The following is a 23,481-nucleotide window of genomic DNA, read 5'->3' as shown; positions in this document are numbered from 1 at the left end:
CCAATCACTGGCATGTCCAACAAGTTCCCGGGTGCTGTTGCTGGTCCGATAGGGTGACCAACCATCTGGCTTTGCCCAGGACCAAGGGGGGTTCTGGGAACCAGAATCAGTGCTAAAACCAGAAAAGTCCAGGCAAACTGAGAGGAACTGGTCACTTTATTAAGTCCAGGGACCACATTTTGAGAACCATGGTTTAAGGAGCTAAGATCAAATGGGCTTGATGAGAATTTAGATTTGAAGGGTGAGAAAAAGAGGAATCAAGGGTGACCTTCATGTTTCTGGCCCAAGCAAGTTGGTCTGTGGTTATACAGAGGGTCTCAAATTTTGCTGCCCACTGGAATCACCTAGAATCTTTAAAAATACTAATGCCAGAACCTTACTCCAAGATATTCTAAATTAATTGGGAGGGAATGTGACCCAGGCAGCAGGAGTTTTAAAATCTCCCCTGGTGACTTTAACATGCGACAAAGTTTGGAAACCACTGGGTTTGCCCTTGTCTTAGAATGGAATCCAGGAGAGCAGCAGGGGTAGGGGGCAAATTAATGAGCTTTAGGTGTTTGTGAGCCTTCAGTGGTTCTCAACTCTGGCTGCTATGATAGTCTGGAGGTCATTTTAACACGCTGACACCAGGGACCCACCCCCAAAGATTCTGATTTAATTAGTCTGGGTTGCACCTGAGTGTTAGTGGTTTAAAAATCTCCCCAGGTACATACAATGGGAATATTATTCAGTCTTAAAAAGGAAAGAAATTCTGACATATGCTAGAACATGGATGAACCTTGAGAACATCATGCTATGTGAAATAAGCCAGTCACAAAAGGACAAATACTGTATGATTCCACGTATATGAGGTACTTGGAGTAGTCAAATCCATAGAGGCAGAAAGTAGAAGAGTTGTTGCCAGGGGCTGGAGGGAGGGAGACATGAGGACTTGTTTCATGGATACAAAGTTTCAGTGCTTGGGTTCAAATGGCTTATAGAAAATGGACCTCCCTAAGGCTCCATCCTGGATTCCCCCATAGGTCTTCACAAGGTTTTATATATGATCATTAGTCCAGGATTACAGACTTTCTAACAGGTAGAGCTCACTTCCAGATGGAGATTCTGCAGGAAGACTGTTCCTCAGTGAGTCATTTTCTTATGGCCTTAGACTTCCGAAATGAACCCCAGGCTATGTAAAGAGCTTGAATCACAGAATGGGAAATTTGCCTACAATCAGGCATTTCAAGACACCCTAAAAAGACTTCACAGGGAGGCTGGCGTTTAGGTGTAGGAGGGTGGCCTCTCAGGCAAAAGAAACAACCTTTGAGAAGAGCATTCAGAAACCAGCACGTGGGGCGCTCAGACTGAAGAACAAGGGATGTGAGAGTGGAGGGGTCAGGAATGTGAGACTAGAAGATAAACAAAGGATTTACCAAGAAAAGCCTCGAAGAATAGAATGTCAAAAGTATTCTCACCTGAAAACACAGGAAAAATATTTTTATACTTCCTACTATCCAAATAAGAAATTAAGATAATGATGAGGCATAATCTTTTGCTTTATTAATGGACAAAGATTTAAACATTCATAATACTCAATATTGACAAAGGCTCATGTCAACTGTTGTTCCCATAGACTGTTGTGAGAGTGTAAATTAAGACACACTTTTTGCATGGCAGTTGGAAAGTGACATCAAAACCTTTATATATGCATACACATATATGTGTATACATAAATACACCTACATGTATATATGTGCATGTATGGATATATACTCTTTATATACACATGTGTGCCTATGCACACATATATACTCTTTGGTTCATTATTTCCACTCCATTTAATATATCCTAGGGAATAATTAAGGATATGAACAAAGATTTAGCAGAAATATTTATAATATTAGAAACAAAATACACATCAACCAATAAGGAATTCATTAAATAAATTCAATTTCCTGCAATCAAAGGAATACTATATGGTAATTAAAAGTGCAGGTGCAGGAAAGAAGCTCACCTTTTTTCCTCCCTACACACTGAGGTGCATACATACTCCCATCTCCACCAGAGCACGCCAACAACAGTGACTGGGATGGAGGGGAGCATCTCTCTCGAGGGCATGGCCAAATCTACAAAGGGGAGAGGCATGGGTTTAATACTAATTATAAAAAAAAATCTTTTTGGTCGGGCATGGTGGCTCATGCCTGTAATCCTAGCACTCTGGGAGGCCGAGGCGGGAGGATCGCTCAAGGTCAGGGGTTCGAAACCAGCCTGAGCAAGAGTGAGACCCTGTCTCTACTAAAAAAAAAAAAATAATAAATAAAATAATGAAATTTAATTTAAAAAAAATTTTTTTTAAAAAAGAAAAAATAATTTTTTTGGTATAAAAGGATGTCTAGGATGTATTGATTGAAACAAGAAAATTGTGAATTTATTTTTTTAATTATTTATATGCAAGGAAAGAAAGTATGGAAGAACATACAGTAAGATATTAATTGCTTTTCTCTGGGTGGTAATACTATAGGTGATGCTTTCTTTCATTTTGCCTGTGTGAATTTTCTACTTTTCTACAGTGAGTATATATTAACTGTAATTTTTAGACAAAAAGTTTCTAAGTAAGAATGGGCAAAAAAAAAAATGTTAAAATTAAAATATGCAAAGGAGATTATATTTATTCATCTTATTTCCCACAAGCTTTTTAATCTTACCATTTCAAAAAATGGCAAACATTAATAGTAAACAAATATTTGTTAAAATTTTATGTATTCTTATTTTTTAAAGAACTGGCCATTGTGGGTATTTTATATCTCTAAAGCGTTTAAGAACCATTAGACAAGTTTGAGGGCTTTTAAATAATATGTGATGATGGCAATTATTGATTCTGTCGGTAACTGACTTTAATCTTTTTTTAATCTAGAAGAACTGAATTTAATCATTTCCTGACAAAAGAATGCAACTTCAACTGATCCTTTTTTTACACCTTGGTAAGTATTAATTGTCTAAATCCATTTTCTGTTTGTATTGAATTGTCCTAAGATATTCAGTAGGAATAGTTTTTAAACACGTCTAAACTTCTTTCTTCTATACTGCTATATATTTGCATAGCTATTTTGTTATGTAATTGTGTTAAGCAACTGAAAAATTCCATTCAAACATGTTTAGTTTCCACATGCAGCTATTTCTATCATTCTTTAAAGAATGTTATGAGCAGATAAGTCTAGTAAGGTACTAAAGAATGGAGAGAATTGTTTCAGATTCTTAATTCACAAATAAATAACTCTGCTTTGAAAGTAATATTTGTCCCCGTGATGAGGTCTTATGAGGAATTGATAGGCAAAATACTGTCTTCTAAGTAAGGAGCAGCTCTCATCTAAAAGACCAAATTCTCCATGCTTCTGCTGTTTTTAATCTAAGAATTATTTGCATTAATCATAGAGAAGATGTTTCCAACAATTCCTCTCTTTGATCTGAGTTTTCTGTAACTATAACAGTCCTGCCTGTGGTTACTGAGTGCTAACTAAATTGCTTAGAATCTCTTCAAAAATTTGTGCTGTATTTCTTCATGGTAGCAAACTTTCAGAATCTCGCCTTTTAATTTTGTAATTCCCTAACCCTGAGGTAAAATTTTCCAGTTAGATCTACTGGTAATGGGGGAAAGAACAGCTCCAGATCATAAGAGTTCATGTATTCTCTGTTGAAAATTCTCTGCCTTGGAGATGTGTGAGCCACCGCCCAGTGGGAGCAGAGACTCGTGTTCATAACTGCACGCCCCAGGACTAGGAGGCTTAGATCTGGCCTCAAATGATTATAAAAGAGTTGTGTTAAACTACTGATATACCTGCCTTGGATGTTCTCTTTCAAACTAAACCAGGATCCAAAGTCCAAAAGGACCACTGAAGATGACTCCCCCTTCTCCCCAGCCTCTATGTAGAATACCTTACTCACACTTTGCAAAAATTCTAAGAACCCTCCTTAGATAAGGGATCCCGCTCTCTGGAGGGAAAATCTTTTAAACTAAATTAGCTCAGGTAGAAAAGGCCTCACTGTAATCAATCCTGGATTTCTTAAATCTAACCTTACCCTAATCTAAACCAGATTTCTAGTGTTTATGGTTCCCATTGGTTGTTTGAACATCAGCATTTATATAAATACTGGAGCCTATTTAAACACTTTGTTTTGCATTCTGACTGAGGAAGATGAGAAAGAATCATAAAAAGTGTCTTGGCCCACAGGTTTGGGGAACTTAATGCCAAGTGCAAACTTTATCTAACATGCATTCTTCATATTTTTTCTTACCCATAAGAACTAAATGTGTGTGACCACATAAATGTTTGTGGATGTTCACATCTTCTAATGCTTGACATGAACTCTAAGAGAAAATGTCTCATGTTTAAGGAAATTATATCACTATGCAAAATTACTAAATAGAGAAATTATATAATAGTTATTTCTATGAAATGATTCTTTATAGAAATTGTCTTTAAATGACCAGATCTCCTAAATTCATTTTTAATATCATTCTATCTTCAAGTTGTATGTCATTTTTGAGAAACACATTGATCGTCAAAAGATATAAATATCAATTCTAACCTATCGCTAATGTGATTTGGCATTTGAAAGCTTCAGCCCAGGAAGGATGTTGCTGAGTCTATGTTCAGGCATGAAACTTTATTTATGTTTCTAGCCACTTTTTGCCAAGTATTTTAGAAAAGTTCATATTTATACCTATAATATTACAGGAATAATGGTTCGATTTCCATAATATTTTTGGGAATAAATTTCCTGGAATATTTTTTCTAAAAAGTATACATCTGATCAAAACAAGTTTGGCCAAGTCAGGTTATAAAAACATGTGAAATCTCTAAGGCAACAACTCCAATAAAAGAATTCAGGATGGAACTTGTCTAAAAGAATAAATAAATCCCTGAAAGGGAAGTCTTAGCTAATCCACATGTAGCATCAGCAGAATTGTTACACCTGACCTTGTTTTTAAAAACACCTTTGTCAATTAAAGTTCAAACTTCCAAAGAGTTATTTATCCTAGATGCCAACTCCAGAAAATAAAAGGAGATGTGGATTTGGGTTTCTGAGAGAATTAAAAATAAATCCATGTTAACCAATCTAGGATCATTACACCACAAAAAGAAGTGTATGGTGGGGCTAACTTTCTTCACACATATGTCTCAAAGAAAAAGAAATGTTTTCCTTTTGATTTAGAATAATAATCTTTACAATGAGATCGAAGATAGAAAATTTCCTGTTCAAACTGACATTTAGTAACTTGTGAGAGTGGAGACATTATGTATGATATTCTTAGCTGTAGAATTTATGATCTATACATGTTTCATGCCTGATGATAATCACAAAATGACCAGATGAATAGAATAGTTCATGTGAATAATATGTACATAAAAGAAAAAAACATGATTTTTCAATAGCCATATAGGCTATTTTGGGGATCAAGTTGAAGGAAAGAAATTCATTAGATGTAAGACAAGTCCATGAAAAAAAAATTATTTATTTATATTTTCACAATTAAGAAAACCGAGGAGAAACCAAGCTTATTTCACACTTTGGTAATTATTTTTATATTATGGGCCCATCCGTCTACTGAAATAAAGGGTTGGCATAAATGTTCATGTCTTGTCTTGTCTCAAGGGTAAAGTAGACACAAACTGCTGGAACATGCCACATGTGTATTTTGAGAGTGTGAGATTTATTTGGTTCACCATCCAGAAGCTAATGGGGTGATTATGGGGTTGAGGAAGAGAGGATTTATTGTTTTACTTTTTATTTTGAGATCATTGTAAGTTCACATGCATCTGTTCCAAATAATACAAAGAGAGAGACATATACCCTTCACCCAGTTTCCCTCAATGGTAACATGTTGTATAACTGTAGTACAGTATCACAACCAGGAAATCAACATTGATACGGTCCACTGATTTTATTCAGATTTCGCCAGTTCTGCGTGTACTCATGAGTATTTAATTCTATGCAATTTTATCACCATAGAGATTTGTGTGACTATCACCACAGTCAAGACACAGAACAGGTCCATCACCTCAAGGATCCCTAATACTACCCTTTTATCTGCCTTCCTAAGCCCTGACAGCCCCTAATCTGTCCTCCATCTCTACAATTTTGTTATTCAAGTATGTGATATAAATGGAATTATGCAGTACATAGCCTTTTACACTCAGCACAATTATTTTGGGATCCTTGCAAGTCGTTGCATATGTCAGTGGTTCACTCCTTTTTGTTGCTAAGTACTTTTCCACGGTATGGAGGTACCACACTTTGTTTAACCCTTTACTCAATGAAGGACATCTGGGTTGATTCCAGATTTTGGCTACTACAAAGAAAGGTACTGTGGATGTTCATATATAACTTTTTGTGTGAACGTAAGTTGTAATTCCTCTGAGATAAATGCCCAAGAATGTAATTGGTGAGTTGCATGATAAACACACACTTAGTTTTATAAGAAACTACCTTATTCTTCCCCAGGGTGCCTGTACCATTGTACAGTCCCACCAGTGACGTATGAGGGATCCAGTTTTTTTCACACCCTCTCTGGCATCTGGTGTTATCCCTATTTCTTATCTGAGCTATTCTGATAGGTGTGTGGTGATATCTCATGGTGATAAAACTCAAAAGTTTTTAATGAGGTCCAATTTTCCAATTTCTCCTTTTATGAATCATGCATTTATTGTCAATTCTAAAAATCCTTCACATAACCCTAAGTCCCAAAGATTTTCTCTTTTGTCTTATAGACGTTGTATAGCTTTATAGTTTTATATTGTACCCTTACGTCCATGCTTCATTTTGAGTTAATATTTATTAATTATCTCGAGGTGTGAGGTTTTTATTGTATTTCATTTTTTTGCCTATTATATCCAATTGCTCCAGCACTATCTATTGAAAAATCTATCCCTTCTCTACTGAATTGCCTTTACACTTCAAAATTCAGTTGGGCATTTTTATGTGGTTCTGTTTCTCACCCTTCTCTCCATACTAAAATTCATGGATGCTGTTTCTGAGTTCTCTATTCTATTCCATTGATCTATGTGTCTATTCCTCCACCATTATCACACTTCCTTGTTTATTTAGCTATACAGTAAGCCTCCATATTGAGCAGGGCTATTTCTTCCCTTTTATTCTTTTTCAAAGTGTTCTAGCTATTATAGGTCCTGTGCCCTTACATCCAAAGGCTATTTCCACAAAATTACCTTGCGTAATTTTGAGTTATCATCAAGAGAAAACCAGTGCCAAGATTTGGCCTCCAGAATCAAACAGGATTCTAACCCTTTAATTGAATTAGCAATGACACTACACTCTCCTGTTCAAATATGCATTTTAAAAGAAGAAATACAACTATTTTTATAAATAGCTATCCACAAATATTATAGTTGATTCTCATTATATATGCATTTAACTTTATGTTGGTTAACTTTATACTTTAATCCCCAGTAAGATTCCACTTCATTCTATTCAGACTTCCCAACAATTAACAAATATATTGATATATTATTGTTTACCAAACTATAATACCTACTATGAGGGAACAAACCCCACAGGCAAGAAGTACCTCGGGTTACCCTACTCACCCACATGCTCATATAGTGATTTAGCAGTTACCTTTACTCAGAATGATTCGAATGCTCACCCCTTTGCATGTAGACTTTCCTTCATTTCCTTCCTTTATCTGACTTGATGGTTCTCAAACATTACTTTGAGGATTATGGTTAGGATTTGTGTGTACAAAGCTATGTATCCTGTGCTATATAGGCAATTTACAAATTTTTCCAGAGCAATTTGATTTAAGGCTTATACTTTAAATCAATTCCCAAGATTTAACTTTAAAACTAATTTTTAAGTAAGACACAATGACCCCCTCACTTCCAGAATCATTGGATTTTTCAGACTGGAAGACACTTCAAGAAAATTGAGTTCAGCATTTCACAAAATGTCTTCCTAGTATTGTACAAAATGTTAGTCTGATTTGAATAAAAAATGCCTTGAATGGTGAAATAAATTTTGGAAATACTAGATTAAATAACTTTAAAGAGACTTGCTTTTTGTTTTGTTTGGTGTTTTTTTTTTTTCATGAAAAGCATTTCTCAGGGATTTCAATATGTTGGCGTCCATTGTAAATATCCAAGAAAGGGATATAGGGTGCAGTATCTCCCACATTTACTGTTCTCAGCATTCTTTTTTGATGGAGAATCCTGCTGATCTCCAGTTTAGTTCATCACATTTTAGAAGCATTTATCTTTAGTGTGAATCCATACTTTGAAAAAACTGAGACTCAGAGAGTTATTATACCTAATGCCACCCAGCAAGCAAAGTTGGGACTGTTCATCATCTATTAATAAACTTAAAAGTCTGGTACATCTTCAGCCAATGTTAAATATATAAATATCCAAATGCAATTATTAGCTGTGCCTAACTATACCTAGGTATTTACCAACCTCTGCGTTCTCAGTCATTCAATCAAACCCTGCTTTTATTTCAGACTTAAGGGAAGCAATATTTTCCTAATTCAGTGTAAATCTTTCCTGAGAGTCAAAGACTCTTCTTGACTCTTGTATATCTTAACATTGATATCTTCTTCATTGAAGATATACAATGATGGAACCATGGTTCAAAGTCTTCTAGGTGACTTGACATCAAAAAGATTTACTGGTGGTTTTTCTTCCTCTGTCCCTAATGAGACACATTTGCCCAAATGTTTATAACTGACTTACAGAACCTGTCCAGATTCTGTGCTTAGAGCTTCTGAGCATGAATCGCACTGTGGAGTTGACCCCGGTCTGAGGCATTGGTGGCAGCCCTTTGAACCCGTATCCATCAGTCATTGGCTACAGGCTGCCCCAGAAGAGTACAGGGGACACAGAAGGTGTAACCTCCCAGGCTGAGAGATGTCCATCAGGCTGATGGCACCAATGACATCCACAACCGGGGTCTTAAAGATCGGAAAAATCAGTATCCAAAATAAACCGACTGTTAACTTTCCAGTTTAACCAGCTCTCCCTTCTGGCCAGGGCTGCCTTTAGACGGCCTTATGTGTAACTGTTTCTGTTGTGTTCAAGGGTGGCTCAGTTTCTCCAAGGCTCAAGATGACTGCCGCAGAGGTGCCTGTCATCCTACCACTGGCAATCTCCTTGTGGGCCGTAATAGGCAGCTTGCAGCTTCTTCTACCTGCGGGCTGAACGAAGCCCAGAAATACTGCATCCTCAGTTACCTGGAGGTGGGTTGGCCCTTTGTTTACTTGCTGGGACATTATTTAATCAATGATAGAGATTTTTCCAAGTACATATGGGGCTACTCAGACAACACTAGAGACAACACTCCTTCCTGATCAGTAGAGACACAGGGGCAAGTGTCCCTGGGTACCCAAGGGGGCTTAGTACCAGGACCCTTCTCTCCATACTAAAATCCATGGATGCTCAAGTCCCTGATCTAAAATGGCATAGTATTTGCATATAACTTGGTTAAATCCAAAGACCCAGAACTAACTGGAGAGCCAACTGTAATGTGACTCAAAGTCCAGGAAACCTTGACTAATCAAAAAATAGGATAGATCTGTTTAATTTCCATTTCTTGTTACCTTCAGAATTAAGTCTTTTTTGTTCAGTCTTTGAAGGGACTTGCTGTAAAATCTACTGGTCCACTTAGCTGCTTTAGTCATTCTCATAGAGAGAACGTAATTGACTCATTCAGTGAAGATAAAAGACCCCATAGGGCTTTGAGGCCACTGTGCTGAATGTGAGTGCTCATGGCTCTGCCTTGGTGGGGTGGGGTGGGGGTGTAGAACTGTGAACTGCCTGTATACCAACTTCATAATATTTCCTGGAGGTTGTATTGTCTAAAAATCATAAAGTCCTAGTGCAAACATATTTTGGGGCCTTTTTCCCTTAAAGAACAGTTTTATAAGACGATCAGTAGCTTTTCAGGCTTTTTTTCTCCCCACATGCTGGCAGCAGAACAAGCATCCAAGGTCATCTGAGTAGTATACCTACAGAAAATCCTGAGATCCAATGACATCAACCCCTTAAATGAGAGGATGTGCAGGAAGGAAGCTGGACATAAGCCTAATGTTAGTGGCCCAGGCTTTTCCATGTATTGTTCATTTAAGGCAACCTGTTTAGGTCTCTGGGAAATGCTTTGTATTCTAATTGGTTTCTAGTAAAAGACGATGATTAAATAAGTGGAGACAATACTTGGTTGCTTAGCACTATTCTAAGTTTGGGAAGTACTTGTGCAAGAAAGCAAATTCTCTACATATGCAAGGAAATTACATGGTAGAATTTCCGCTCAATTCTAGGCCACATGGATGGGTGCTCTTTAAATGATTTTTACTGAATCCAGGTCCTCTGGACAAAGAAGTGGTTCTCAACTCTAATATTAGAAACTCTCCAACACTAACACCACCCATCTTGTTCATCAACCACTGACATTTGCTTACAGTTGTCATGAGCCAACATACTCTGACAATAATTAAAGATTGGCCTTCCTATGTCTCAAAGTTATGTCACCAAAAATAGAAGTAAATCCAACTGCAGGGGCTTCTTTGTCTATAGAATGAGAGAAATCTTAGAAAGCTTAGAGCTGGAAAACAACCTTAAAATGTTTCAGCTGATAAAGTATTACAGGTGGGGCTACAATCACTACTCTAGATAAACATTCATGCAGCATGCAGGATGATTTTTCCCCCCATCTATTATCTAAGAAACATTTTCTTCAGAAGCTTCCAGTCACCATTGACCTATGGGTTATCCACGTTGGAACTTCCACATTTAGTGGCCACAACTAAGCATCCTCTGGCACCAGCCCCATCAAAGCCTATGCTCCTAAAATGTTTTCAGAAAAATGGCCCATAAGCCCTAAAGTTAAGCATTTTCCCCCAATAATTTCCATAGTATGGTTGATTCTTTGAAGATTTGACATCTTTTTTTTTTTTTTTTTTTTTTTTTTTTTTGAGACAGAGTCTCGCTTTGTTGCCCAGGCTAGAGTGAGTGCCGTGGCGTCAGCCTCGCTCACAGCAACCTCAAACTCCTGGGCTCGAGTGATCCTTCTGCCTCAGCCTCCCGAGTAGCTGGGACTACAGGCATGCACCACCATGCCCGGCTAATTTTTTATATATATATATCAGTTGGCCAATTAATTTATTTCTATTTTATAGTAGAGACGGGGTCTCGCTCTTGCTCAGGCTGGTTTTGAAATCCTGACCTTGAGCAATCCGCCCGCCTCGGCCTCCCAAGAGCTAGGATTACAGGCGTGAGCCACAGCGCCCGGCCAAGATTTGACATCTTTTGACAGAAGCCCAAGGCTTCTGCTACTCATTTAGAGCAGTTCTGGGGCTAGCCTACCCCTTTGCAGGACTGAACTAGCATCCATTAGGCCTTCATTTTCAAAGGACATTTTGATTTTCTTCGACAATCAGGCTTATGATGACCAGTCCTTCTAAAATGCACTGACTTTATGGATCTCATGAAGGGTTGGATCACTTTGACAGACTCTAGCTGAAATAATTATTGAAACCATCATGCATTCATTCCACAAATTCTACTGAGCACTTACTATGTGCCAGGCACTATTGTAGGTAATGCAATATAGTAATAAACGAACCCAAGTCCCTGTCCTCATTCAGCTTCACTTATAATTATGGAGACAGACAATAAACCAACAACTATATCATATAGTCTTGAGTAGGGATAAAGGCTTAGGAAACACATAAAGCCGGGCAAAGGATAGCTCATGGCAGAAGGGAATGGGGTCGGGGATGGTGGCATTTTACATAGGATAGTCAGGGCAAGTCCTTCTGAGATGAAGTCATTTAAACAGAGACCTGAAAAAAGGGAAGGAGCAAGGGATAAGACTATGTGGGAGGTTGAATGGTTTGTGCCATGACTGTAAGGCAGAAAGTTTCTCCATATACTTGAAAAATAGCAAGAAGCAAGTGTAGCTAGAGCCAAGTGAGGGAAGGAAGCCAGGTAGGTATAAAAGCAAAGAGGTGGCCCTGCTCAGATCATGCCAGGCATCAGAAGCCACAGTAAGGACATGCAATAAAACTACACACGCTTTGTCCCTACCAGCTGAGTATCTTTGCTGTCCTAGGCAGTTTCTAGCATGGAAGATTGTAAAGAACAGCCCCATCTCCTGGAAACTTTGCAAAAGAGCTCCTTCAGAGTCCCACAAGGATTAGCCAGAAATAACTATGCAGGCCACTGACAGTGCTTTGGAAAGCTTTGTAAAGCCCCTTAGGAGTTCTAGGGACAGCTGCAAATGGACACATGAAATTAAGCAAGCTCAAAGGCCAGTCTTTGCTGTTGTAACCTGTGAAAATCCATGCAAAGCAAAACTAGTTCCTCTAAGAGACTAAAAGTTCTTGCGAATTGGAAAAGAGAGTAGGCCTCTTTGTTGTGAGTTTATTGAAATCTTTTCCTGAGTAGTACACACATGTAATATAAAGGCTTTGGTCATGGAAGCTTTTCTACCAAAAACCATCAACCAAGGGTGATAGTTGCAGATAACCTAGTGGCCAACTGTTTCATTAATTTTCTGCCAAATATTACCTTTTTGGGTAAAAGAATTAGTTCTAACTCAAAAAGTGTATCCTAATTATTCACCTACAGTTTAAATTAACTTCCAGGTCATCTACCTGTTATATGAGAAGAAATTAGTTTCACATAAAATTTGCATTTTTGCTCCAAATCTATAAATTCATTAAATTTCTAGGTCACATTTTAATTTAGTGATTGCATTTAGGCATCTATTGATGGAAAAATTGATGTCTTGTTATTTCCTCTGCTTTTTATTTTTAGCCAGCTTCAAAGACAAATATAGTAAGGACAGCTTGTTTTTAATTTAGATCAACAATAAGTCATTATAATTCCTTATTTTTAATTTTAACCATGGTGTTTTCCAGGAGGAACAAAAGTGCTTCATCTGTGACTCCAGATTTCCATACGATTGGTACCGCCAACCCAACAGCCACACCATTGAGAATGTCATTGCAAGTTTTGAACCAGACAGAGAAAAGAAATGGTGGCAATCCGAAAATGGTATAATTTAAGTTCCTTTATAGTTTTTATTTCTTAATATTTTAATAAGGCATCTTTCCTCTCTGTATCATCTTAATAATACCACAACAAGATATCACACTGGAATGGAATAGTATCCGCCAAAAATGTAGAGCCTAATATAAGAATGAAATTTATCTTCTTTTAAACAACAACAAAAAATATTTTCCTTTACAGGAAAATCAAAGTGTATTTCCAGCACATAACTCAGAATGTTTCACTCTTTCCGTGTGGGGGAAGAAAATATCTCCGCATCCTTTCGTTCTTTGTGATAAATAAGAAATTTTATGAAGTGTTGGTAAATGAAGCCTAATCCAAAACACACGGATGTAAACTGAATGAATAATACCCGGGGAGGGCTGAGAGTTAGCACCATGTGCGTTTTCTTTCTCTAACACATGAAGGGAAAGAGGAAAAGAACATTTTGCTTCTTACTGCAAGCCAAAAATTTTAATATAAAATTTGAATTGAAGGGATAGTTGGCTACTGACTGAAGTTCTTTGCTTCCTGGATGTGAGCCCTTCTCTGTTCACGAGCAGTTGTGACCCGCACTGGCCCTGACCCTCCGTCCTCATTTCCTTGGCGCCTGCCATAAGTGTGGGCCTGATCGGAGATCCCGCATGTCCCAGCGCCAGCCATGGGCCTTATGTGCCCAAATGCATGTCCCTGCAGGCGGGGCTTTCCCAGAGGGTGTGCTCATTCCCGGTGACCTCGCTTCATTGCGGGTCTGGAACCCTCTCAGTTTCCTTAACCCCCACAGAATGATTGCATTCACCACATCTCTACCACCGGGAGCTGAAATCCCTCCTCTCTTCAGACTCCAAAACACATTTCCCTTAGGGGATCCGAGAGCGAGAGGAGGGGGTGTGGGAATAGCCACTATAGATAAGACAGCTTAGGGCAAGTAGAGCACGAGGCCATTTTTTCAATGCCATCCCCTTGACACATGATCGATCGGTATCTACTAAATGTCATTTCATTTTGGGTCCCAGTTATTGATCTGTAGCTGGACTCCCCTTAATGAGCAGGACGTGGTTGTCACCACAGTCGCCTCTGCTCGTGATGTGTGCTGCCTTGTTTTTTAACAGCCACTTTGACTCCCACGGCCAGCATCTGCTCCACATCTCTTCGCAAAGGGAGTGTGCCTCTGTCCAGGCTGATTTCCTAGGACAGGGGTTCTCAACCAAGCCTTTTAGAGAGGGAAGGTAGATCCCCTTTCTAGAAAGGGTTGAGGGGCCTTGGTGGAAAGCCTGGAATGCGGCTGCCCTCTCAGCAGAAACGCCTTGAGCCTTTCACCCTGGAGCTGTCAGCTGAAACCAAGTTCACTGAGGTCCTGACACTGCTGTCCAGGGCCACACTGGCCAAGATCGTGGCTGCTGAGCACCTGACACATGGCTCATCTAGATTGGGAGAGGCTATCAGTGTAATACATCCCAGGCTTCTAAGACTTAGGTTGAGGGGGGGAATGTATAATAAAGAGTTACTAATTTTCAAAATATCAATTACATGTTGAAATGCTAACTTTTAAATATATTGGTTTAAGCATATTATGAAAGATAAATTTACGTGCTTCTTTTTACCATTTTAAATGTGGCTTCTAGAACATTTAAAATGACATATGTGACTCCTATTTCTGTCGGGCAGCACTGTTCTAGAGAGATCCAAGTGTCCATCGAGTCTGGGTTGGGCTCCCTGATCTCTGGGTGGATTGGGGCTAACTAGCTCCGTGCAAAGTCCTGCCCAGGGTACTTCCGTCATCTTCATAGCCATTGAGGAGCCCACTCCAAGGGGAATATTCCAAGCCATGTCGTTTTCCAAGTGACAGTAAAATGCTAGTTCAGATGACTGTTAGCAGCTATTGGAAGAGAGGGATGTGTTGGTTTTTATTGACTCTGGCTTGCCAGCTCATGTTTGCATGTAGTCAGGATTTGAGTGCAAGGAAATGAACCCTCTCTTTGCACCTATGGGAAATGTCTCTGAACTCCCTTCGTAGTATGTAATGGTGCCACACAGTGGCCATGTGTGTTGCCACCAAAACGTGGATGTGGGCACAGTGATGATAAAAACAACCCCATTATAAAGTGGGCAAAAGACATGAACAGAAGCTTTTCGAAAGAAAATAGACAAAAGGCCAATAAACATATGAAAAACTGCTCAACATCACTAATCAGCAGGAAAATGCAAATTAAAACCACAATGAGATATCTATCACCTTACCTTTTATTAAAGTCCAGAAACAATAGATGCTGGCATGGATGCAGAGAGAAAGGAGCGCTTATACACTGTTGATGGGACTGCAAATTGGTACAACTTCTATGGAAAATAGTATGGAGATTTCTCTGAGAACTAAAGGTAGACCTACCATTCTGTCTAGCAATCCCACCACTGGCTATCTACCCAAAGGAAAAGAAGTCTTTCTATCAAAAAGACACCTGCACCCAAGTGTTTACTGCAGCACAATTCACAATTGCAGAGATGTGAAATCAGCCCAAGTGCCCAGGAATTCATGAGTGGATTAAAAAATACGGTATATGTACACTATGGAATAATACTCAGCCTTGAAGAAGGATGAATTAAGGGATTTTTGCAACAGTTTGGATGACACTGGAGACCGTTATCCTAAGTAAAGTATCTACAAAATGGAAAAACAAACACCGCATGTACTCACTATTCAACTGGAACCAGCCAGTGATCCCACATGTGCACAGAGGGAAGTAAAACTCACTGGAAATCAAGCAGGGAAGAGCAGAGAGGAAGGAATGGGCAAAAAGCTACCTAACAGGTACAATGAACTCTATCTGGCTGATGAGCACATCTATAGCATTACAAAAGTGATCTATGTAACCAAAAACATTTGTATTCCCTTAATATTTTGAAGTTAAAAAAAAAACCCATACTTCTCTCGCATAGATCTGCTGGTCTTGGAGTGGCATGGGTTAGAACTCCAGCAGACTGGGGAAGAGTGTTGATCACCAGCCAAGTGACTTCGAAGGGATTTTATTATAGACAAGACACACTGGGGGACTCACAAGAGAAAAACGGGTCTCTCAAAATCACTGATTTTCTTCTTTCTGGATTTTTCTTTAGGTCTTGATCACGTGAGCATCAGATTGGACCTGGAGGCATTGTTTCAGTTCAGCCACCTTATATTGACCTTCAAGGTACAGATGTGTGGGCCTGCTGCCCCTCCACTCCCGAGATGCTCAGTGTCTACCCGTAACTTTACTTCCTTCACAATAAACAAAAAGCAGAATAAATTTGGACTGAGTTTTGTCATATAGGTTTTTGCTCTTAAATGAAAAAAAAAAAAAAAAACACTTCTGGTTAATCAATGATTATATGGTTAATAAAAAGAAATCTTAGAAGATGCATAGAAAAGGAAAACTCCAAGTACCAAGGTGATAGTGACCATGAGAACTAGAAAAATCTTCAGGAAATAAGAACAAGAGCTGGAAATTATTTAGGGAAATATGGGAAGATTGTGAGCAAGAAGGAGAAGAAAAAGAATCTTTACTAAGGTTAGTCAGATGCCAGAGCAAATCATTGTACTATAGTCTGTCTTTAATCATTCATCAAAATTTTAATTTTGATGTCAGGCCTGGTGCTAGTTTTGTTAATAAAAGAATGAATAGAAAAGAAAAAAGAAAAAAAAAACAGTCTTTGTCCCAAAGAACTCATAATCTAGTCATGGATACAAATATATAAGTAGAAAATTATAATACAAAGTGATAAGTACAAAAATAGAGGTGTGATTAGAATGCTGAGGAATTTAAACAAGCCTCTTAAACAAGAGGCTTAATCTGCTCTGGAGAATCAGAATAAACTTCATGGATGGATTTTGAAGGATTTATGAGTTTGCCAGAAGAAAAGCATTCTAGGCAAAGAGAACTGCAACAAATTGCTGTAAAATATTAATTACATTAGCTTTTCAGTTTATATGTCATATTTCTTCAAATAATTCACATAGCCATAAACATTTTAAAAATGAAATTAGATTATGAGGACAAAGCATGTATTCATAAATACTTCCCCACTTATTGGAAAAAGATCTTGGTATATTTATTATATAGTAGATTTTAAAAGATATACATAAAGTTTTAAAAAATAGAATTAGAAAATATCAATATTCAATCCGAAGTAGATAAAATCTGCCTTAGAGAAACATTTCAACTTTTACTCATTTTTTTCATAGACGTTTCGGCCTGCTGCAATGTTAGTTGAACGTTCCCAAGACTATGGACGCACCTGGAAAGTGTTCAAATATTTCGCAAAAGACTGTGCTACTTCCTTTCCCAACATCACATCTGGCCAGGCCCACGGAGTGGGAGACCTCATTTGTGACTCCAAATACTCGGATATTGAACCCTCAACTGGTGGTGAGGTAACGTTTCCTTACTTGTATTTCTTTACTTAAACTGTTAAAAATAAAATTAACTTAAATGAAAAAAAAATGTAGGTAGTGTTTTCTGAAATGTAACTTGAGCTGTTGGCTTCTTAAAAATGAAAGTGTCTATGCTGAAATGAGTCCTGAATAAGAAATAATAAATATGTTATCAGAAGTAATGCTACACAAGAGTGCCCAGCTAAAGGTGAGCTGGGGCTAAAATTTAACCTAGGCACCATGGCCCAGGACGCCCAGAGGAAGGAAGGCCCCTTTCTAACCCTTGCAAACGAGCTGTGCAGGCTAGCAGCAGCCCTGCCTTAGCTATCTCATTCTCATGCTCTGTAATCCTGCGATCCCCACCCAGTCTCCGGCCAGTTAAGGACTAGGCCACAGAGCTCCACTGCCCCTCTCCCCACCCCTGCCCTGTTAGTGGAAAAATTGTCCTCCATGAAACTTAGGAAGGGGGTAAGGATGCACAGGAGGAGGTGAGAAGCAAGCAGCTTCATCTGTATTGACAGCTGTTCCCCATCACTCGTATCACCATCTGAGCTGCTTTGCCCCGCCCCCATCTTATGGAAAAATTATCTTCCATGAAACCTGTCCCTGGTGCCAAAAAGTTGGGGACCACTGCTGTTAACCACCACCCCAGAGGAACCTGCCAGGAACATCCCTCTGAGCAAAGCTGGTGACTGGCAGAGGGGTAGGGTGGGTGTGGGGTTGTCGGGGAAGGTATGGTTTTATCAGGTAGAGCAGAAAGAATTGGTGGCAGAAGACAGCTACCACATTCTCTGCCAGATGCAAATTGATAATGGCTTACTAGTCCATCACTGCATCCCATCCCAGCCCAGATGCCCTCTTCACCAGTCCTATTACCATTTCTGTCTATTTCTACTTGTGTATAAAGAGCCAGAAATGACTAATGACTTTTATTTGTATAAATGTATGGGGTATAAGTGCAATTTTGTTACATGTATAGATTGTGTCTTGGTGAAGTTAGGGCTTTTAGGGTATCCATCACCCAAATAATATACATTGTACCCACTAAGTAATTTCTCCCCATTCACCCCCCCTCTCCGTGATTTATTACTTACATTCATTTTTGTTCTCAGTACTTTAATTCATATGGTAACCCAAATGATAATCTATATTCTATACCAACTGGGAAGCAATGGCTCAGCCTTCTTGTAAGGTCAGGATCTCTTCTTTAAGACTGCTTTTGACAATTATGTTTTGGGATAATATGCTATAAATTACCTACATTTGTTTTACAGGTTGTTTTTAAAGTTTTGGATCCTAGTTTTGAAATTGAAAACCCTTACAGCCCCTACATCCAAGGTATGAATTCCTTTATATTTTTCACACCGATTCCTTTTTAAAATTTTTGTGTTTGGCATATTCCTTTTAATTGTGTTTCTTTTAAAAAAAACTTTTTAATTTTATTTTTTAATTGATATATAATAATTTTACATATTTATGGGGTACACAGTGATGTTTCAATACATACAATGTGTAGTGATCAGATCAGGGTAATTAGCATATCCACCATCTCAAAATTTATCATTTCTTTGTGTTGGGAACATTCACTATCCTCCTTCCAGCTATTTGAAACTATATAACATATTATTAACTGTAGTCATCCTATTGTGGCATAGAACACTTGAGCTTATTCTCCTATCTAACCATAATTTTATATACTTTACTAATCTCTCTCTATCCCTCCCTTCCCCTTTCCACTCTCAGCCTCTAATATCCTCCGTTCTACTTTTTACTTCTATGAAATCAACATTTTTTAGTTTCCACATATGAGTGAGAACATGTGGTGTTTAACTTTCTGTTCCTGGCTTATTTTGCTTGACATAATGTTCTCCAGTTCCATCCATGTTGCCACAAATGATAGGATTTTATTCTTTTTTGTACCTGAATAATAATCCATTGTGTATATATACCGCATTTTCTTTATCCATTCATTCATCTGCTGTTGAAACATCTAGGTCGATTCCATATCTTGCCTATTGTGAACGGCACTGCAATAAACATGGAGGTGCAGGTGCCTCTTCAATATACTGATTTCCTTTCCTTTGGGTAAATGCCCAGTAGTGGGATTGTTGGCTCATATGGTAGTTCTATTTGTAGCTTTTTGAAGAATATCCATACTGTTCTCCATAGTGGCAGTACTAGTTTACATTCCCACCATAGGTTTGTTCCCCACTTCCCTACTGTTCTCCAGCGCTCTCCCCTCCACACTCCAGTCAAATATTCGGTGTTTATTCATTGCTTTGGTCCCTTCTTGGGCACCTGGCATCTCTAGTCAGCCATCTTGCTCTGTAATTGCATATCTATAGGCATCTAAGGGGCTATCAGTCCAGGAGGGTGCCTTGAACTGGCACAGTTGACATGCACTTTGATTCATTATTTTCCTTTGTCTAGACCTTGTGACGTTGACAAACCTGAGGATCAACTTTACCAAACTCCATACCCTTGGGGATACTATGCTTGGAAGGAGGCAAAATGATTCCCTTGATAAATACTACTATGCTCTGTACGAGATGGTGGTTCAAGGAAGCTGCTTTTGCAATGGCCACGCTAGCGAATGTGGCCCTACGCAGCAGATGCGGGGAGACGTTTTCAGCCCTCCTGAAATGGTGAGTTATGAACCCGAAAAAGCAGTTGGCTGTCTATCTGCCTTTCACTGTCCTGGTGCTAACTGTAGATCAGGCACTCTGTGCGGAGATCAACTACCAGAGTGCGAGCGTTGCGTTGAACCAGGTGTCATTCAACCTAGCCCTGCAGGCCAAGGGCCTTCCAGTTCCTCTAGGCAGAGGTCCTTCTGGAATCTGCCTCCTATGAACATCATTGAACTCATGAGCAGCATTTATAATTTGTGATTTCAAGATGGTCCACTTTTCCTTCTTTTTGTTTGTTTTGTAGAGCATAGAAATTTGGCAAGGAGGAACTATAATTTCACATTTATTTTCTCACAAAAATTTATTGAAGGCCCATTGTGTGCAGGGTCCTGTAGTCAATGCTATGGTGTTTCAGTAAAATCTGATTTTGTAAAAATGGTCAATCCAAGTAATATTCGTGCACTATGAATGTCTGTGTCTTAATATTGTAGATCTCTCTCATTTTGAGGAATAGCCTTGAAAGATCAGTGTAGTGGTAGAATTGTATTTTTATGCAGAGCCCCAGGGTGTGTCTACTAAAAAAATCTAAACTACTTACTAGGTGTTGTGATATAAGGCTTGGTGTTGAGGCTATTGGACCTTCCCACTCCACTGCCTTTCACTGGACATAGAGCTTCTCTCTTTACATGTGGGCCATTTAGGGCATTTTGTGATAATCCAGGAGAATCGCATGCCTTTCTTCAGCTTCCTTCTCTTTTCTAACTCCCTGTTTTCCCGTATGCTCCTGAACCATCCTGATGCCCCCCCACCCACACAAAACCCCCCTTCCCATCCTGCCCCTCATTTTACCAAGGGCTGCAACGTGCTGCCCTGAAACTAGACTTCAGAAATGCCAACAACATATGTTGTCAATGGTCACTGAACTTATCAAATTTTTAAAACTTTAAAAGCTAGTTAAGCAACTAATAAAAGATAGTAAAGGTTAGTATTGTAACTTACACGTGAGAAACTAAGAATGAGAGAGGCCCGGTGGCCCTGGCATTTCATTTTCCATTTAAAGAAGCCCAACATCCTCAAAGATAAGCCCTCTTTGAACTCTCCTTTTCCTTCCTGCACGATGCAGGTTCACGGACGGTGTGTGTGCCAGCACAACACAGATGGTCCGAACTGTGAGAGATGCAAGGACCTCTTCCAGGACGCTCCTTGGAGGCCAGCCGCAGGCCACCAGGACAACGCTTGCAGACGTGGGTGAAAATAAGTTCTCTGCATACGCTGAGTGTGCACTTATCTCTAAGAACAGTTAGTGCATTTCTGGGGGGCTGCAAGCACCGAGTGGTGAAGCTGTGGCTCCCAGCTCCACAGCTTCCTAGTGGGATACAGTAATGGCTCTCAGTTGGGTGAATCACCAACTTCTCAGACTCTCACACCACAAATTAACTTTCATTTTAAGAATGAAGCAGTATGAATGTTGTGTGGCACCCTTCCAGAAGAGGGACAGAGCCATGGAATGGCAATGTCAATGGGGACCGTGCAACTCCAAGAATTCAGTGAACAGTAGATTTGATGCAGAAATCCCTACCGCCTTCCCAAATAACCACACATTCCATGAATGTGACCTTAAACCCATCTTCAGGGTAATAGGAGAAATAAGGTCCAGGATTGAGTTTGACAGGCTACTTTATTTTAAAATAAAATATTTAGACTAACAAGATGTTTTTGTTTTGAGTAACATGTTTGCTGCCTCTGAATTTTTGATGAACTTCCAAACAAACTTGCTGTTCAGTTTTTTTTCCCCCAGTCTTAGGAAAAATAGGATTTAAGGGAACGAAAGGTCTTTAGAAGAGCTCTAATGAAAAACCCCACCGGTGAGAGTCACAGTATAGGAGACCCAGCAAGACGCAGCCTGGCCCTAGTTGGGACAAAAACCATCAGGGCAAACAGCCATCATGGAGTAGATGTTACCATCAAGACAAACAAACGTCTCCAGACAGACTGCCTTTCCCTCAGTCCTCTGACTCAGCCCTAGCTGAGAGAAGAATGACCTGCATCTTATCTGAGAAGCCCAGTGCATGCAGAACATTTCACATAAAGAATTTGATGTGACAAAGCATAGGTCTGTAGAAGTATTCTTTATCACTGAACACTACCACAAATGTTGCTTCTAGAGCACCTAAATGGTTTTTTTTGTTGTTCACTTAATTTTTAATAACTACCCATTAAACGTTTCAGGAACACATTTTATATAAAATATATGAGCAGCCTCAGAGTGCTAAAGAGACCCTTTGTGCATCGACACAGAGTGGTGGGAGGTCGCAGAGGATGAGCAGGTGCACGACCAGTGGTCCCGAGGCCCGGGCACACCTCCTGGTAACTCTCCTTTCCTTTTGCAGCGTGTAGCTGCAACGGCCACTCTGACCGCTGTCACTTCGACATGGCCACGTACCTGGCGAGCGGCGGCCACAGTGGGGGCGTGTGCGAAGACTGCAGCCACAACACCGAGGGGCAGCACTGTGACCGCTGCAGGCCGCTCTTCTACAGGGACCCCCTCAAGGCCATCTCGGATCCTTACGCGTGCATCCGTAAGTCCCCGGCCGCAATCCTGTCCACTGGGCAGACCACAGTTGGGTGTCACTTGCCTGCCAGGCCCCACTCTGCTTTTGACAGCATCTCCAAACACTCTGCAGAAGTGGAGTATTTTGCAAACACTTCAGCTGTTAGATTATTTAGTAGATATTTAATTTCATAAAATTTATCTTACATGACTTGTTCAAAATTGATACTAAGAACTGGATTCTCAGAAAAATATGTTTCTTTAGAGCAATTTTCTGTCTTCCAAGTTTTACCAGAATCTGTAATCATACGCACCTTCTGTTCTTTTGTGGTTGTTTTTTTGGTTGGTTGGTTGGTTTTTAATGGCAGGATCTTGCTATGTTGCCCAGGCAGTGTGTTGCCCAGGCAGTGTGTTGCAGCGGTGTGATCATAGCTCACTGCAATCTCAAATTTCTTGGCTCAAGCAATCCTCCTGCCTTGGCCTCCCTGGTAGCTGGAACTATAGATACACGCCACCATGCCCAGATAATTTTTTTTAATTTATTTTCTGTAGAGACAGGGTCTCAATATTTTGCTCAGGCTGCTTTTAAACCCCTCGCCTTAAGCCATCCTCCCACCTCTGCCTCCCAAAGTGCTGAAATTGCAGGCATGAGCCACCACTCACTGGCCAACACCTTTTATTGTTTTAAAAGCTATGAATTTACCAAAGAAGTTGAAATTGCTCTCTTGGGTGGAGACGGGAAAATACAGTGTTGTGAAACAGATAATCTAGGAATCTGGAAAGAGATTTAGAAATAATAAACCAAATATTTCAAACGAATCAACCAGTCTTTTTCCTTAAGAACAACTTAATATTAAC

The 23,481-nt window shown here is 39.4% G+C and overlaps 1 protein-coding gene across 1 annotated transcript in view; it reads left to right on the top strand.

Moving 5' to 3' along the window:
• The first annotated feature begins 2,889 nt into the window (after positions 1-2,889).
• The window catches only part of LAMB4 (laminin subunit beta 4), a 92,895-nt gene continuing 72,303 nt past the window's right edge, over positions 2,890-23,481 (top strand). Inside the window, exons 1-9 of the mRNA XM_076006528.1 lie at positions 2,890-2,963; positions 9,072-9,229; positions 12,911-13,046; positions 16,152-16,225; positions 17,257-17,445; positions 18,720-18,783; positions 19,876-20,090; positions 21,196-21,316; positions 22,463-22,651. Of these exons, the coding sequence (XP_075862643.1) occupies positions 2,930-2,963; positions 9,072-9,229; positions 12,911-13,046; positions 16,152-16,225; positions 17,257-17,445; positions 18,720-18,783; positions 19,876-20,090; positions 21,196-21,316; positions 22,463-22,651 (1,180 nt within the window). The 5' untranslated portion in view covers positions 2,890-2,929. The remainder of the gene's footprint in view (positions 2,964-9,071; positions 9,230-12,910; positions 13,047-16,151; positions 16,226-17,256; positions 17,446-18,719; positions 18,784-19,875; positions 20,091-21,195; positions 21,317-22,462; positions 22,652-23,481) is intronic.

The sequence above is a fragment of the Microcebus murinus genome, chromosome 9 (assembly GCF_040939455.1).
Source record: "Microcebus murinus isolate Inina chromosome 9, M.murinus_Inina_mat1.0, whole genome shotgun sequence".
NCBI classification, from domain to species: Eukaryota; Metazoa; Chordata; class Mammalia; order Primates; family Cheirogaleidae; genus Microcebus; species Microcebus murinus.
Note: the sequence above shows the minus strand (reverse complement) of the source record. Positions and strands in the feature narration are given on the sequence as shown.